Source organism: Trichomycterus rosablanca, chromosome 13, assembly GCF_030014385.1.
Source record: "Trichomycterus rosablanca isolate fTriRos1 chromosome 13, fTriRos1.hap1, whole genome shotgun sequence".
NCBI classification, from domain to species: Eukaryota; Metazoa; Chordata; class Actinopteri; order Siluriformes; family Trichomycteridae; genus Trichomycterus; species Trichomycterus rosablanca.
The window spans coordinates 18,607,514-18,624,618 of NC_086000.1; the positions used below are offsets into that span (position 1 = coordinate 18,607,514).

The 17,105-nt window shown below is 37.9% G+C and overlaps 1 protein-coding gene across 1 annotated transcript; it reads right to left on the reverse strand.

The window, feature by feature from the left end:
• Positions 1 to 2,285: 2,285 nt before the first annotated feature.
• On the reverse strand, positions 2,286 to 15,110 carry qpct (glutaminyl-peptide cyclotransferase). The gene is made up of 7 exons (XM_063007325.1): positions 14,953 to 15,110; positions 6,602 to 6,748; positions 6,221 to 6,502; positions 5,483 to 5,650; positions 4,716 to 4,815; positions 4,293 to 4,409; positions 2,286 to 3,005 (listed from the first exon to the last, which is right to left on the reverse strand). Exons 1-7 carry the CDS (start codon positions 15,031 to 15,033, stop codon positions 2,830 to 2,832), a joined length of 1,071 nt encoding a protein of 356 aa, XP_062863395.1. The 5' UTR covers positions 15,034 to 15,110; the 3' UTR covers positions 2,286 to 2,829.
• Positions 15,111 to 17,105: the final 1,995 nt, after the last annotated feature.

Below are 17,105 nucleotides of genomic sequence, written 5' to 3' on the forward strand. Positions count from 1 at the left end.
TTCCTTGCCACTGTCGCTTGCTCAACAGGGGTTTTGGTCTGTTGGTCCTGGATTCTGTAAAGTTGCTTTGAGACAATGTCTATTGTAAAAAGCGCTATATAAATAAAGTTGACTTGACTTGACTCTAAGAACACAGGATTTTATTAGCTTTTGTTAGCTTTAGTAAATAGCTTTAGCAAGCTGACCAGTTGCTAATAGACCAACTAGAAAGGATAACGATCTTGTCACTTTATAATAATATAAAAAAAAAAAAAAACAGTAAATCTCTTCAATTTGTGGAGCATAAACAATGACATTACTATTTGAAATGTGAAACTTTAGATGGGAAAATTAACGACTCATTTACCCACATACCACTCTTGATATCAAAATCAGCCACTACTACATTTAAAATAAATTTTAAAACAAAATAGTTTGGGGCAAAATATAGTAATGCATTTTCCAAAGAGTTATGTATCTTAATTTTTAAAAGTTTTAAGGTGTTATTGGTGGAGAGGTTGCAGTTTAGTAAAATAAAGTTTTTAAACATGTTCAAACAATTTCTTTGCCCATGTATATTCAACTATTTCTCAGTGTTTCTATAGTGTTATAGTTCTTTAAGCAAGATCATAATTTCAAATTTTAGTGGTGATATCAGCCGGCCAGGTATCTACACATACATGAATGGCTATTTTAAGAGGGGGTTGGCCGAAGCCGAAGATTTGTGCCCTGTCCAGTGTATTCCTTGCCTTGCGCCTAGTGTTTCCCGGTGGAACAGGACTGGCCCCAACCCTGGCCAGGATGAAGCAGCTGATGAAATGAAAAATTTCATTTCAAAGAAAACCTGTTATAATAAGTAAACTGTAGTAGTTCACTGATATAATATTAATGTTGAAAAAGATTTTTTTTTAAATAAGACCACCTTGTGATAAGTATGTGCATAATTAACTGTATATACATATTAAAAGAATTTAACATTAGCAAACCCCTTTATACTCCAATTTGCAGACGAAGAGTCTTACCAGTTCAGAATAGCCCAACTCTATATGAAAACCATGTATGTGACAACCTGTGGTGTCTGACTGTCAGGAAAAGGTATGCATGTACATTAGTAATATCTGTACACAATGTAAGTAAGGATAGCTTCTGTAATACAATCCTTGTCAGAGCAGGTCTGAAAATGTAGGCCTTTTTTAAATTGTGTGAGCCATAAACACAGATAGAAAGTGCTGAAAAGTACTACTCCTCTTTCCACTTCTACAACAAACCATGTCTCATCAGGTACAGGCTCAGCCTTCAACTGTATACTTCTGCCAAACAGCTGGAAAATAAATTACAGTCCACCTGTAATTACACTTTACACAAATCAGAAGCAATAAAACACTGGAGGGTGAAACACTATAATTACCTTTTCCACCTGGCAGTTAAGGTTATTAATAGATGGCAAAGCCATTACTGTAGGACTGATTGTTCATAATAAAAGTCAATAAAATGTAAAAACACAAACAGCATTTTTTAAGATTTCTGCCCTCAGTATCTTTGAGTCATTTTTTTTAGTTAGGACCTGACTCAGATTTACTGGCAGAAAGAAGCCAACTTAGCCAAGACTGAGCCTGTGTGGGCAATGTGGCTGTAATTTCCTAATTTCTTTACCCCTTTCATGTTAACTGAACAGAACTCTAAATTGTAGTTAAAAAGAACAAATTTTTAAATGTAATATCTTGCAGAAATTATTCTTGCAGAACAAATAATGTAGACTTAAATTTTATATCTAATGCATAATTTCAGCATCCAGATGTGAGATACTGGCTAACAATAACCGGGATTTAGTTTACACCTATATCGTGCAAAACCTTAAGAGTTAAAGAATAACTGTGACTCAGACTGAAAGTCACAATGTAATTTGCGATTATGTTGTTGTATAATCACAGCCTCAGTCTTTCCATCCATTAATTGTATTTGGAGAAAGTGGCATGTTTTCTTTTGGTCTGTGTGAGTATTCTGTGTGTGATCCTTCCACGTGAATATGCGTATGAGTGATGCCCTGCAATCAACTGACACCTTATCCAGGTTGTTTTTTAAGATCTGTTACCTTGACTTACACCTTAGAACTAGAACTAGTAAGAACTCTACACAGGATAAGTGTCAGAGGTGTGAACATGGCCAGTTACAGGTTTAAGTTTTAATTTAAGTTTAAATGTATACATCACTCCACCACATTGTTTTGACACAAACAGATTTAACTATAATTAAACTGTCAAGCAACAATAGTAATAAACAACAATAAGCTTGTCAACGCCAATAAGTTAGGTAGATTGAATGATTTATTTCAAGTCTGAAATAACATGTGACATTTGTATTTTATCTATTTACTTATGAGGTGCAATACACAAAATAAGAACTTCATCTCTCTGTGGCACAAATATTGGCATGGGCATAAAAAGGCACACAGGATCTGCTACCATAACCACTGATCATTTGTGAACTTTTGAACGTAGGCACATGCAACATTTATTTTTACCAACATTCAAATACAAATAATATTATTATATAGAAATTATATAATTTATGACTTACTTATAAGCTGCTTTGAATAAAGGAATGGATGTAATGTATATTATATTACAGTCGTAGAAGGCTAGATCAAAAAACATTTAAATATAATATGTTTTATAAATAGGTCACATTACACCTATCAAAATGTAAATACTTATTTATATCCATTACCCTGATCTCCAAAATTATATTTGGTCCAATGGTACAATAGCTTTCAATGAAATTCACATAAAATATACAACAAAAACAAACCTCAAGTCTTATACTAGAGCATAAACAGAAGGTAAAGAAATATTACGGTGCTTGCGGTGGTGGATCCTGGCTTTTATTGTTGAAGTACTCAAGCACAAAAACCTGCAAGATCTTGTTGAGGTTATGGATAGTGGGGCGGTCCAAATTCTCCTCATTGTCATCAAAGGTGTGCCACACAGAGGGGAATGGAGTGGGGATAAGATGAAGGACCCGGACTCCTGTGAGAACATAGAGAAGGCTTAACAAGTCCCCAAGTTTAATCACTGTTAATCCCCACTTACCAAGTAATTTCTTTCTCTCTTTATGTATATATGGTCAAAAGTATTTGGACACCTGACCATGAACCATGTTGGACATTCCATTTCAAAAACAAATAGTATTAAAATAATGTAATCTCTATGTGATCTTTTCAGCTGTAACATCAGTCTCTCTCCTGAAAATTCTTCTCACAAGACTTTGAAGTATGTCTGAGGAAATTTTTGTCCATTCAGTTAAAAGCACATTTGTATGGCTGCTTACTTATGCTGGCCATGAAAGCCAAAGTTAATGTTGCAGTTCATTCCAAAGCTGTTCATTGGGGCTGTTCAGTCAGGGCTCTGTGCATGTCTTTATAGACTTATAGGCTTTGTGCACAGGGGTACAGTCATGCTGGAACAGGAAAAGGCCCTTCCTTTTAAACACATATAATTTTCTTTATATCATTGAATTATTACACCTGTTAGCAGTTGTTGTGGCTACAACACATAGATTTAATAAATAGGTGTCCCAATATTTTTTTCCAAATAGTGTATATACATTGATGCTAAGAAGTATTTATATTAGTACTTTATATATATTAGTACTAAGTTCTACTTTCAACTTATCAGTTCACAGATAATCGTTCCGAAAACTTTGAGTCATTTAGCAGTTTTTTGGCAAATGTAAGATGATGATCCCTTGTGTTCTTGAAAACTGAGTTCATGGATAAGTCAATAGATTTTTGGAACAACTCTTGTTAAACTGGCCACTTCTGACAAAATTTACCACTGTTCCAAGTTTTCTCCATTTAGACAAAAATAGCTGGTTTTATCTGAATCACTGGGAGCAATGCTGTAAAGCACCCTGGACGGAACACAATCTATCACAGAAGCTTGACCAGCCGATAGCAACGCTGAGGATTTGAACCCTGAATCCCAGCAGTAGAAGGCTAAAGTAATTTACTGCTGCTTTGCCGGGGAATCAAACCCAGGTCCTGGTCCTTGCTTTGAGGCGACAGCGCTATACACTGCGCCACTGTGCTACCATAAGTGTGGGATGTGTCTAGTCAAACTGAACCCAGTTGATACATTTGGAAATTCAAACAGGGCCAGTTGGTGTTTAATGTTTTTCCTTCAATAATAACTGCATTTTGTGTTCTAAGATCATCTTATAATAAATTTAGTTTAAAACGACTAAGTGTGACAAATATACCAAAGATAGGAATAGGCTTGGAATAATGTATAAAAAAACTTGCATTTTAATATTACCTCTGTTAAGAAAGGGAATGTGATCATCCTGTACCGGACCCACAGGCATGCCAGGCCAGAAGTACTGCACCTCATTAGGATGAGCCTCCAGCTGGCCTAGTGCATGCAGACGTCGTTCTGAAAACACAAAGCAGCATTTTACTTTCTGTAGATAAATATCCTATATGTCCAAAAACAAGTTGGAGACTAAATGCTGGTTTTTACTTGAACAGACAGAGGGGAACTTGCAAAACTTCTCACAGACAGTGACTTAGGCGAGGTTTGAACCCATTTTGCAAAAGATTATAATATCTGGCTGTAAAGTAGATCTGCAGTTGATCTCCTTACACAATTTGCAGAACAGTGAAGAACATAAAAGAGACAAAAACTTCTTCTAGACTGGGAAAAGACTGGAAGACAGATAGAATGGAAAATAAAACCCACCAATATTTTGGAGTCTGGAAAGCCATCTGACTGTGTTGGGGAACTGATTACCAAATCGAGGCATGGGACCACCAATCAAGTCCAATAGAACAAACAAATCCTGTTTAAAAAAGAAAAGAAGAGATGGATGGACACATGGTAAAGACATTTTGTCCTGGAATATGTTGGCTTATAACACTGTCAAGATAAGCTTTCCCAGAGCTTTATGAAACTACATATTTTGTAGGAAGACTCTATATCAGGGTGTTAATATCATTAGTTTTTTTGCTAACTCTGTTCTTGTCAAAGGCTATCCATACACCAAACATCTGTGGCCAGATCAGGCTCAACATCAGAAAATATAAGAGCAGGTTGCCAACAGAGGAGCCAGCAACAGTCTAGCTCAGAAACTGATTTAAAACTCGTTAAATACACACCCCTCCACCAGAGCGAATTAATGCTCAACGAAGTGCAGGTAAGCCTGGCATGTCAATCAGAAGTCCAATAAATTCAAATTTGAACCAGACCTTCTTTGACTGAATGGGCACAAAGTCCTGTAGATGGCTTTTCTACAAGAGTGGAGGCTGTTTTAGCCATAACTGGTACTCCATATTAAATACCACAGGTTTAAAATGGAATATCCAACAAACTGGTGTGTCCATTTATCTTTGCTCATATACTTTTAGTTCTACTATAACATTATAATTACACCATATATGTTGATAATAAACAATAGGAAGTTGACCCAACTTGGACATTAAGTGAATGTGTGTCGGTAAGTAACATACAATTCCATCTAGCTGGTTGGTGTCTGTAGATTCCAGAGGGTGTGGGGTTCTCTCCATTTTGTGGGCCAGATGGCGAGCCCCATACAGAGAGTCAGTGGAGGTCCACTGATACATAGCTTCCTCACCATCAAAGAAGATCAGCTGCAGAGTGAGGTCTGACCCGGAGTCCTGAGAAAACCAGCAAGGTTACAGTATACACACTGCCATCCAGTGGTGCATATATGCAATTTGGTTAATATATTTTCCAGTTGTAAAATATGAATTCTCTGTTGCCAGAGATTTGAAATATAAGCTTTATCCAAAAGAAAACCTTCAAAATAGATTCTATTTTGTAAAAAAGAGCCACATATTTAAGTTGGAATACATTTTTAAAGGCGCACTGAAATCGGAACCCTAACTTTTTTATTAGAGTTGCTGCTGATCCGGCACCACTTGGAAACACTGAGCACAATGCAGGAGTACGTCCTGAACAAGATGCTAATCCATCACAGTGTAACACAGGGAGACTTTGTTACTCCTCACAGCTGCCAAAGTGCAAACATCAATTTTTATAATGATATCTATTAAGGTAAGTACTGCGACATGTTTGATCACAGCCTTATGCATTATGGTGAAGACCCTGACAGAATCACAACTAAACTAAATCTCTTGTTTGCCATCCTACCTTGTTTTTCCACACAGAGAGATTATGCACTGCTACAGCAGTTTAACTTTTATCTTAAATACATGTATTCTCACCTTGAGACTCTTTAGATTGTTATCCAGTGCTCTGGCCAGCTCAAGCAACATTGAGCAGGGTACAGCCGAGTCCGTGGCTCCCAGAAAGTCCCGTCCATGCCACTGAGGAGGAAAGTACTTGGAGTCATAGTGGCAGGCCAGCACTAGTCGTCGCCTGGCGCTGGGGTCAAGCGTGGCGATTATATTAGTAAAAGGCATGTGACCGTAAGGCGTGTAGTCCTGAAAGTGGTCCTCATTCACTTGCCAGCCGGCCTTCAGTGAGCCCAGGGTAGATTTAATCAGCTGAGTGGGATAGAGCATACAGACGTTTATATGTGATCAGGTTAACTAGGATGATATTAGATTCCTAACTTTGATAGACATACAGGTACACATACAGACCTGTTGTACTGTGTGGCTTCCTGCAGAGCCTGGATAACGCACCACCAGCATGGGCTTTAGGTCATTTTTCCACATGCGGTCTATGTTAGTGTTGGCCGAAACCCTGGTCAATTCAGCAGAACTCAGAGAGTTTGCCCTGTGATACAGCTAGAAGAAGAGGAAACATTAAAAAGCAAATATATAAGGAAGACAATATATAATAAGGAATAAACAGTAAGTAAATATAAAATAAATTCGAATTTAAAATGTGTAGGGCATGTGGATGGCATAGCACATAGTGTTGGTTCCCAGGTCTTATCCTCTGCTTGGCTATTCAGTCAGAATGCCAACCTGCCTTTCATAACATTGTGTGCATGGTCTACAAGCAGTATTTCAGCTACAGTTCTCTGGAGCATGGGCATCTTATAAACGTATAATACAGTACATTCAGAACATTTTTAGATCCCTTTGTAAAATGTTGTGGATCTCATTTGTAATGTATATGATTGCCTTTTTTTCCCAGACTAATCAACACTTAATCACCTTTAATGATGAAGCGAAAACATGTTTTGCACTTTTTCAAAATAACTATAATTTAAAGATTAAATATCTTAGTCACAATATTATTCAGACCACACTGTGGAAAGAATACTTTGTATTAAAGCAAACAGGACTTGCTTATCAGTGGGGTTTTGGTCCTGGATTCTGTAAAGCTGCTTTGGGACAATGTCAGTTGTAAAAAACACTATACAAAAAAACTTAATTTAACTTTTGACTACTTTATGCCATAGTACATATATTTTTGTACTCTCACTGTTGTTCATAACATAGTAACTTTTTAAAAGTTAGATTTTGGAAACTATTTTGCTTTTACTTTGATCTTATGTTTGTGGTCAAAACTGTTTATGCAAAAAAAATCCATTACAAATCACTGATTCGATGTACAGTATAATATAATTATTTTATGAAACAGTAATCATGCTTCTTATTTCTCTACTTGCAGATTACTCACCAGAACTAAAATCTGTACCAACTTAGGGATGCCAGGATGAACACAAAATCTGTTAGTTACATTTCCATTTTTGGTAAGATGGCAATACATACAGTGGGGCCAAAAAGTATTTAGTCAGCCACTGATTGTGCAGGTTCTCCTACTTAGAAAGATGAGAGAGGTCTGTAATTTTCATCATAGGTACACTTCAACTATGAGAAACAAAATGAGAAAAAAAAATCCAGGAAATCACATTGTAGGATTTTTAAAGAATTTATTTGTAAATTATGGTGGAAAATAAGTATTTGGTCAATAACAAAAGTTCAACTCAATACTTTGTAACATGACCTTTGTTGGCAATGACAGAGGTCAAACGTTTCCTGTAAGTCTTCACCAGGTTTGCACACACTGTAGCTGGTATTTTGGCCCATTCCTCCATGCAGATCTCCTCTAGAGCAGTGATGTTTTGGGGCTGTCGCTGGGCAACACGGACTTTCAACTCCCTCCACAAATTTTCTATGGGGTTGAGGTCTGGAGACAGGCTAGGCCACTCCAGGATCTTGAAATGCTTTTTACGGAGCCACTCCTTCGTTGCCCGAGCGGTGTGTTTGGGATCATCGTCATGCTGGAAGACCCAGCCACGTTCCATCTTCAATGCTCTCACTGATGGAAGGAGGTTTTGGCTTAAAATCTCACGATACATGGCCCCGTTCATTCTTCCCTTAACACGGATCAGTCGTCCTGTCCCCTTTGCAGAAAAACAGCCCCAAAGCATGATGTTTCCACCCCCATGCTTCACAGTAGGTATGGTGTTCTTGGGTTCTTCTTCTTCCTCCAAACACGATGAGTTGAGTTTTTACCAAAAAGTTCCATTTTGGTTTCATCTGACCACATGATATTCTCCCAATCCTCTTCTGGATCATCCATATGCTCTCTGGCAAACTTCAGACGGGCCTGGACATGTACTGGCTTAAGCAGGGGGACACGCCTGGCACTGCAGGATTTGAGTCCCTCTCGGCGTAGTGTGTTACTGATGGTAGCCTTTGTTACTTTGGTCCCAGCTCTCTGCAGGTCATTCATCAGGTCCCTCCGTGTAGTTCTGGGATTTTTGCTCTCCGTTCTCATGATCATTTTGTCCCCACGGGATGAGATCTTGTGTGGGGCCCCAGATCGAGGGAAATTATCAATGGTCTTGTATGTCTTCCATTTTCTTACAATTGCTCCCACAGTTGATTTATTCACACCAACCTGCTTGCCTGTTGTAGATTCACTCTTCCCAGCCTGGTGCAGGTCTACAATTTTCTTCCTGGTGTCCTTCGACAGCTCTTTGGTCTTGGCCATGGTTGAGTTTGGAGTCTGACTGTTTGAGGCTGTGGACAGGTGCTTTTTATACAGATAACGAGGTCAAACAGGTGCCATTAATATAGGTAACGAGTGGAGGACAGAAGAACTTCTTAAAGAAGAAGTTACAGGTCTGTGAGAGCCAGAAATCTTGCTTGTTTGTGGGTGACCAAATACTTATTTTCCACCATAATTTACAAATAAATTCTTTAAAAATCCTACAATGTGATTTCCTGGATTTTTTTTTCTCATTTTGTCTCTCATAGTTGAAGTGTACCTATGATGAAAATTACAGACCTCTCTCATCTTTCTAAGTAGGAGAACCTGCACAATCAGTGGCTGACTAAATACTTTTTGGCCCCACTGTAGCTCTAAATATTGGAAGATAGCGTTTGGATACTGACATTGTCAAAAATAACCAAACTTACTGCAAGCAAGAACTGTAAGGGGTGCAAATGTCCAATGTTCATGTGAATGATCAATGTGATTTCAGTCACCAATTTAATACTGATCCAGCAATTCACACCAGTATCAGTACTCAGTAGCAGATCAGTACATCCTTGCTTGGTATAAACCAAAACGTCAACCATCTTCACTCCATTCATGCTTCCTATTTGTCTTACATAATAAATAAAATAATTAAGTAAAATCTTCTCATTGATTATTATTAATAAAAAAAAAGGCTCCCAAACCTTTTAACTTACCAGTGGCGATTTCTCTAAGACTGCAAGGGAAGCTCAGCTTCCCCTAAAATGTCCAAAATTAAATGGTCAAATATGTACAGTTGTGTTAACATTTCATTGACTACAAATGCGTTAGAACACGTTCATCTCGAAGACGAGTTCGTTCAGAATCAGCTAATTATCACAATTCGACTCGATTTTCTTAACTTAACTCATACATTCCCGTAGCGTCAATGCATTTGCCCGCAGAAGCTGAGCGTCTCTTCACTTCTATGGGACTGCGTTGAGGTTTTTTTTTTTTATGCTCCGAAACTCGCCGGTCATTGGATAAATGCCTCGATTTTGTCCCGCCCCCGGACGCTGAGCGTCTCTGGGGGTGAATGGAGCTGTGGGCGGGTCTGGACGCTGAGCTTCTGCAAGATGATTGGAGGATCAGTGGAAAGGCTGAATCCCGTTTTGATTGACAGCTAGTTTGAGCGCTACACCGTCACTTCTCAAACTCAAACTCAAAAGAAGCTTTATTGGTATGACAAATAGGGACATTCGTATTGCCAAAGCAATACACTTCATTAGTCACTTAATCACTGGGAGCTTCAGTCCCATCGCGGATTTTGCGAGTGAAGTCGAAAGACAAACTGCAACCCATTTCAGGCCGTTTTCTTGTAAAAGGAACAGAGGGCAGAATTTATGTGTAAATAAATTGACAAATTTTATGATGTAAGCCGACAATGAGCTTCCCCTCTTTGAAAGACCAGCAGCCGCCACTGTTACTTACGGTATACTAACATAAATGTTAATCTCTTTTTTGTGTGTGTTTTGGACTTTTGTTACAGTTTCCTACAACATGTAAAGCCCAACTTCTCCAGCCTTCAGAGATTCTCATAGAAACAACAGTGAAACTGAGTATTTTTATTCTGACTGAGAGATGATAAAGACTCGGCAATGAATTTATTCTTTGTGTACAATGACACCCTGCTCCCAATTTCTTTCCCCAGGCTATTTGAATATTAACCTACTCCGGTGCATTGTGGGATATCATGTCAGCAATATACTTGGCAGTATGCTTTTATCTATGTTTAAAACTGCCTAAATACCAAATTAAATAGTGAATACAGTAGGATTTCTAAAATACAGCCTGTCTCATCACATCCTGTGGTCATCAGAATGAAATAAATGACTAAATTTGTGTGGTACTTTGGTCTAACTATGGTGTTTCTGAATGTTTGGAAAATTTTGTAAAATGCAATAAAAATAATAATCAAAGGCTTGTTAATTCTTTTTTTATTCAATGTACAAAAGTATAAATAATTTACATTGAATATAATAGAAATTACAACTTGATTATATTTGGATTTGATGACTACAACACACTTGGGATGGAGTAAAATAAGAGTGAAAAATGTATAGAATATACAGGTTTTTTAACACATTTTAACACATTCCACAATAAGCAGTAGCGTAGATACCAGGTAAATGTATCATGCTTGTGTATAAAATGAGGATCTAAAAGATGAGTTGTCGTTCACCGCTCTGTACCATACAATTAAGTTAGTCAGGAAACACTGCAAATCTTTGTACTTTTGTCAGCTAAATTACGGTTCAAGAGAGTTAAAAAATCACAGATTTGTTTTTTTTTATTATTTACAAAATGTCCCTACTTTTCTGGAAACTGGGTTTGTCGATGCAAAAGCTCCAGGATCTAGCAATAAAACTACTCCACTGTAGAAAAGTCAGACATTTAACTGCACTGTTCCAGAGCATGCTCACTTTGTTTGTATGGAAAATTATAGGTTGAATTTGGCTAGTGAGTAATTATGTGGTCTACACAAACCACAGAAGGCAACAGAAATTTTCATAAAAGGGAAGCTGTATCTGGGGATGTTTGGGAGAGCAGGATCATACTGCGAGTCGCTGCTTTAAGCTTGACAAGAAAACCTAACTGAAATGTACTATTAACATTATTTTGTAGTAAATTACACTGTATGGCCATTCAGTCATATATGATGCTTGTATGGCATTGATTGTCCCTGACGTCAGCCTCACTTCTGTTTGGTTTCAAAGTTCATTTGGTCTTCTGTGGTATACTTCATGGTTCAAAGTCACTGAAGACAAAAACATTTAAACAAAAAGTCATACTGTGAAAATAATAGATTTTAAGAGTATAGACAGATTGCCGAATCAAGAATATTTTGGATTATGTATCTTCATTATGTATCTTCATCATTGTTGCCCAGATGCTTTGATGAATCGCCCTGGGTGGCCCTGGGTAATCAGCTTCACAAATCCCAACACCATGACATGACAACACAGTGCAGTGCTCCAACTTGCATAATACCCAGGAGTCATGTTAGTTTAATTTAGGGGTATCACATATTACCTGCAAATTACAAGTGAGGTTGAAGGTCTTAATTGCAACCCCAGACAGGTGGCCAAGACAAGGGGACAAGTTTTTGAACTTGGGAGAAAACCAAAACACCCAGAGGAAACAGAAAGAACCCTGGCTGCCCTGCTGAGGACTCAAACCCAGGTGCTTTTTGCTACCCCCTGTGTCACTGTGCCATCCGGGATTAAATATGACAGTGCTACATAAAATAGAATGCCTTTATTTGTCATATATACATATATCTTAAAAAATCCCAGCTTGTTTGGAAGCTGGGGTCAGAGAGCAGGGTCAGCCAATGTGCGGCGTCCATACACACAGTATGTGTCATGGTGCTGAATGTAAACAAATGTTAAACAAGATGTATGGATTAATGACATGTATTTTTGTTAACTACTTCAAGTTAGGTGGGCATAACTGAAAAAAAACACCCACACTCTGGCTTTTTTACATTTCTCCTGCTAGTTACAATATATACATGTACTTTACCCCATTAGTTTTTACTGCTAACAAATAGAAACATGCCAGCCTTCCTAAATGGCTTGCAGTTTATTATAATATGGTTGTGAAAGAAAAAAAAATCTGCTTCTCTAGTTTATCTTCTAACTATCAGAGCGAACATTCTCAATCATCAACCCTATGCAGGTTTAATATAAGGTTGCTGTGTTATACTTTGTCTTCCAAAATCACATACATTTAAATTTAGCGGAAAGAATAACATCACTTTATAACCTACATCATATGTGCTGAGTAACATTTAAAAACCTACAAATACGTCTGTTCATCATTAGTGACGGCACAATGCAGCATGAGTGACATCGCTTAAAGGTCAGTCCTCAAATCAAACAAATTATCAGAGGAATTTAAAGTAACTTGTACAAGAGACCTCTCTGTTTATATCATAAGCTCCATCTGAGTAGACTAATGACAAGAAGTGTGCTGCCATAAGAAGACAGAGGAAAGAGACTGAGCAGGTTTTAGTAGTAAAATTCAATATCATCATGGAAGAAATACATTTCTGCCTGAAACTGGCCTGTTGTAGAAAAAATAAAGCACATTTAATGTCCACTATATCAGATTTAATGCACAAATTATGCATAAATGTGATGGCTAGCTATCTAGTTTTTGTAGAATGAACAATGTAACTAATAAACTTGCAATAGTCAAGTAAACATTATCTATGCAAATGTAGCATGTTACCAAACTTCAGAATTTACAGTATTTGTTGTTGTTAGTTTTCAGGAAACATACCCTATAAGCAGTGGCGGCTCCTGCCAAATCTCTCAGGAGGGGGGGCAATTGTTGCGATGATGGCCAAGGTGTCCCGTTCAATAGGTAAATTAAAGCTTAAACAATTAACATCTTAAGTCATCTGTCAGTTTGCCCTCACAAATAACTTTAAACATGGAGAGAGACCAGCTTTACCATTAATCATAAAATTAAGTAAAGCCTTCACACTAATAATTTAATTCAGTCTTCATCAGATAGCATTTTATTTTAGGTGCAGCAGATCCAGAATAAAGATGGGCATCAGGGTTGATGTGCAATGAATAAAGAAGTACAATTAAACAATTGGGGAGATACAATAAGTGCAATCACAATTCACAATTAAAAAATTACATTACTTACTTGTAATTTACTTGTAACTTATATGATTTTCCACCCTTTGTAGATACTTGCTTGATGTTTAAATTTTGTCTGGGTGACCCTAATTCTTAAGTTGCTAATTTATCCTGATTACTACAACGACTGAATGGCATTTCCCTTAAAGACATGATGGAGTTGCTCCGAACTGAGGTAAGGGTAGTCATGGTGACGAGATCACTACACCAGGTTACGTGTGACGCAAGCACGTAAGTGCGAGCCCTCCCGGAACCCATAGAGATTGTATTGCAGTGCATGCAGTTAAAAAAAAGTGCCTTAACATGAGAGTCTATGAGAGCAAGCCGAGGCGATTTTTAAGCAGGCTGAAATCGCACAAAAAGGGGCGGTACTGTACGGAACACAACTCGCCGCTGATTAGACTACGATATTCAGAAGCAAGACAGACTGTCCAGAAGAGTCTTAGCTAGTTTAACACTGGTTGAATGTGATAGAAAAATTTCTTTCCTTTCGCCCTTTGGTGGTGCGTCGCCCGATCGCCCTAAGGACAAAATATTCCATACAATCTTATTTATATTCAGGTCAATAAAACAAACACTACTAATGTGAGCTAAGTACTAATTACCTGTTTGCACTTTATGTTCAATTCAATGCTCAAATGCTCTGTTTACAAAACATCCTCATGTCCTGACACAGATTGCATCTCTGTCCTTCATGCATTTGCAAATGAAAAATGACAATAGTAGGATTTGGAAGTAAAGCTAATGGTCTTGAGTATAGCTTAGTGGTTCAGGTACTAATAAAAAAAAAAAAAAACTGGTTCAATCCACACACCACCACCAGTTTGTAAATGTTGAGTCCCTGACCAAGGCCCCTAACCCTCAATTGATATCACTGTAGTTGGTCACAATTATAAAATTATAAATGACTGAATATAGTCCCCCAATTTATATTGTGATTAATTGCTTATCACCATTGTTCCTCTAGTCATGTCCTTTTTCTCACTTGAACACGAATTTGTGTTCATTTGGTCGTTTTGTATATTTACATTTTGCTGGAGCAGAGCAGAGACAGCAGAAAAACAGCAGCAGCAGAGGGACATACTTAACACAGCGCTGTATGGATTCCCGTTAACACCTTTAGTATTGAAAACAGCGTTATTAACGCATTAACCAAGCACACTTGTTAGAATGAATTATCGACAGAAAGACTACCACTAACCACATAAATACTGCTATAATTTCAATTAAACGGTCCATCCTTCAACAGACATTCCGCAAAACCTGGCAACCAACAAAAGCGTTCAGAGTCCGTTAAGAGCAAAGCTCATTCAGATCAACCGTATCTGGATATAATAACACAGTGGTAAATGTACCTTTTCTTGTGTCCATGATGTTTGAGTATTTATGCAGTCCGTAAATGTCGCAATGATGGTCAGCAATGTAAAGAGCCACATGGTTAGATTCAATCTTCTGCTCCTGTTACCATCAGATACAAAAACACTGATCTGATGTGGTCTAATGTCTACATGCGCCTCCAGTCACCAGAGCGCAGATCATGTGAGACCGAAAATAAGTGGGTGGGTGTGTGGGTGGTGGTGGTGGGGTGTATCATGAGCCATGATGGGGGCTGAGCCTCATTAATTTCTAGAGCCTGAAGTCTACTGTGGTATTTTGTGTATTAATTTTCCATCATCATTGCATCTAAACAGTTCAAGGTAGTAAAAAGTAAGGCAAAAATGGAACAACAAATTCAATCACAAGTTCATTTTTGGCATTAATAAAATAAAAACCTATTTAAGTTTTCTTAAATGTTTTTCACTGATCAAGGAATTATTCAATATGACAAGGATCACCACCGTCAACCAAAATGTGATGACACTACCAGACACTTTGCTATCATTTGATATCCACAATAAAGTTAGGCAAAGAGTCGTTTATTTAGTTTCATTAACATCTTCATCCTGATAAGATTCTTAGCTGGTCTAGTACCAAATGAAAACACACACTGAAAAAGGTGCCAATCCAGCTGTGCTATCAACCAACCCACACAAACACATCTAGCTAAAGATGGTTCAATAGTTTCCTCATTGCTGATTCAATTGTGACCTCTGGTTGATGGCTCTATGTATGTGATATAAGGGGCCAGTAAGTGCACCTCTGTCTGCAGCTGTCTTTGGTCAGGGTGGGCATCTGTGTAATTGGATTAAACTAGTTTGGGAGGAAATGGGAAAAGGACATCTTGAATGGTATAGTCACACATGGTCTAGTTAACCATGAGTAAAAGTCAGCAGACAACATGTCTAAAATGTGAAATTGTCTCATAACAGCATATATGTATGCAATAAACTGTGCATTTTGAGCTAGATGGTGTGCTGTTACCTATAAAAGGATATCAAAACTACAAAGGCATCCACACATGTCCAGAAGAACTGAACAAAATAATAAGCTTCATTCTGAAAAAAAGTGTGTTTATTAAGTTTGCATGTGTTGTAGTGTTTCACTACTTCTGTACATCAGACAGCAATACATTCTTACAGAGAGTCTTAAAACACAGATAATCATGCTCTTCTCATCTCTCCTTTTTAACCATTTGTTTTAATAAAAAGATAAATGATCCTGTTTAAAGGTAATATCTGCTCATGTACACAAGTTACATGGGAATTAGGATGATTATTAGTAATAACTAAGTTGCTTTGGATAAAAGTGTCTGGTAAATGCCACAAATATACATTTGGTGGACATATTTGGATAACACAACAGAAATTACAAAACAATGTGGTTAAAGCAAGGATACCATCTTCTTCTTGTTCCTCAGCCTTTGTCCCGTTTTTGGTTACGGGGTTGGCATTTCCAGCTTCTTCCCGTTAGGGGTCGCCGGCGGGATTTGGCACAGTTTTAAGCCGGATGCCCTTCCTGACACCCTCCCTATTTATCTGGGCTTGGGACCGGCACTACAATGCACTGGTCTGTGCATCCCAGTGGCTAGGTAACTATGGGACAATTCAGTGTCTCCAATTAGCCTAGCGGCATGTCTTTGGACTGTGGGAGGAAACCGGAGCACCCGGAGAAAACCGGAGCACCCGGAGGAAACTCACGCAGACACGGGAAGAACATGCAAACTCCACACAGAAAGGACCTGGACCGCCCCACCCGGGGATCAAACCCAGGACCTTCTCGATTAAAGCAAGGATACCATGAGAGTTAAAAAAAGAATAATTATTTAATAGAAAAAGAATAATTATCCAAAGTTTTCTGCTCAACCATGGTCATAGTTTAATTTTGGCTTAGTTTAATGCTAAATGTTTGGGAGCTGAAGAGTCGACTCTCACTGATATGTATCTGTCATCATCAGTCGACTAGAAATCGTAGCACAAATAGCTACATTTAATACATGGTTACATTCATGACAGAACAGGTAGTTACTCATTACACAAGATTAATCAGTTCACAAGTTTAACGTCAAACACAGTCATGGACAATTTTGTATCTTCAGTTCACCTCACTTGCATGTTTTTGGACTGTGGGA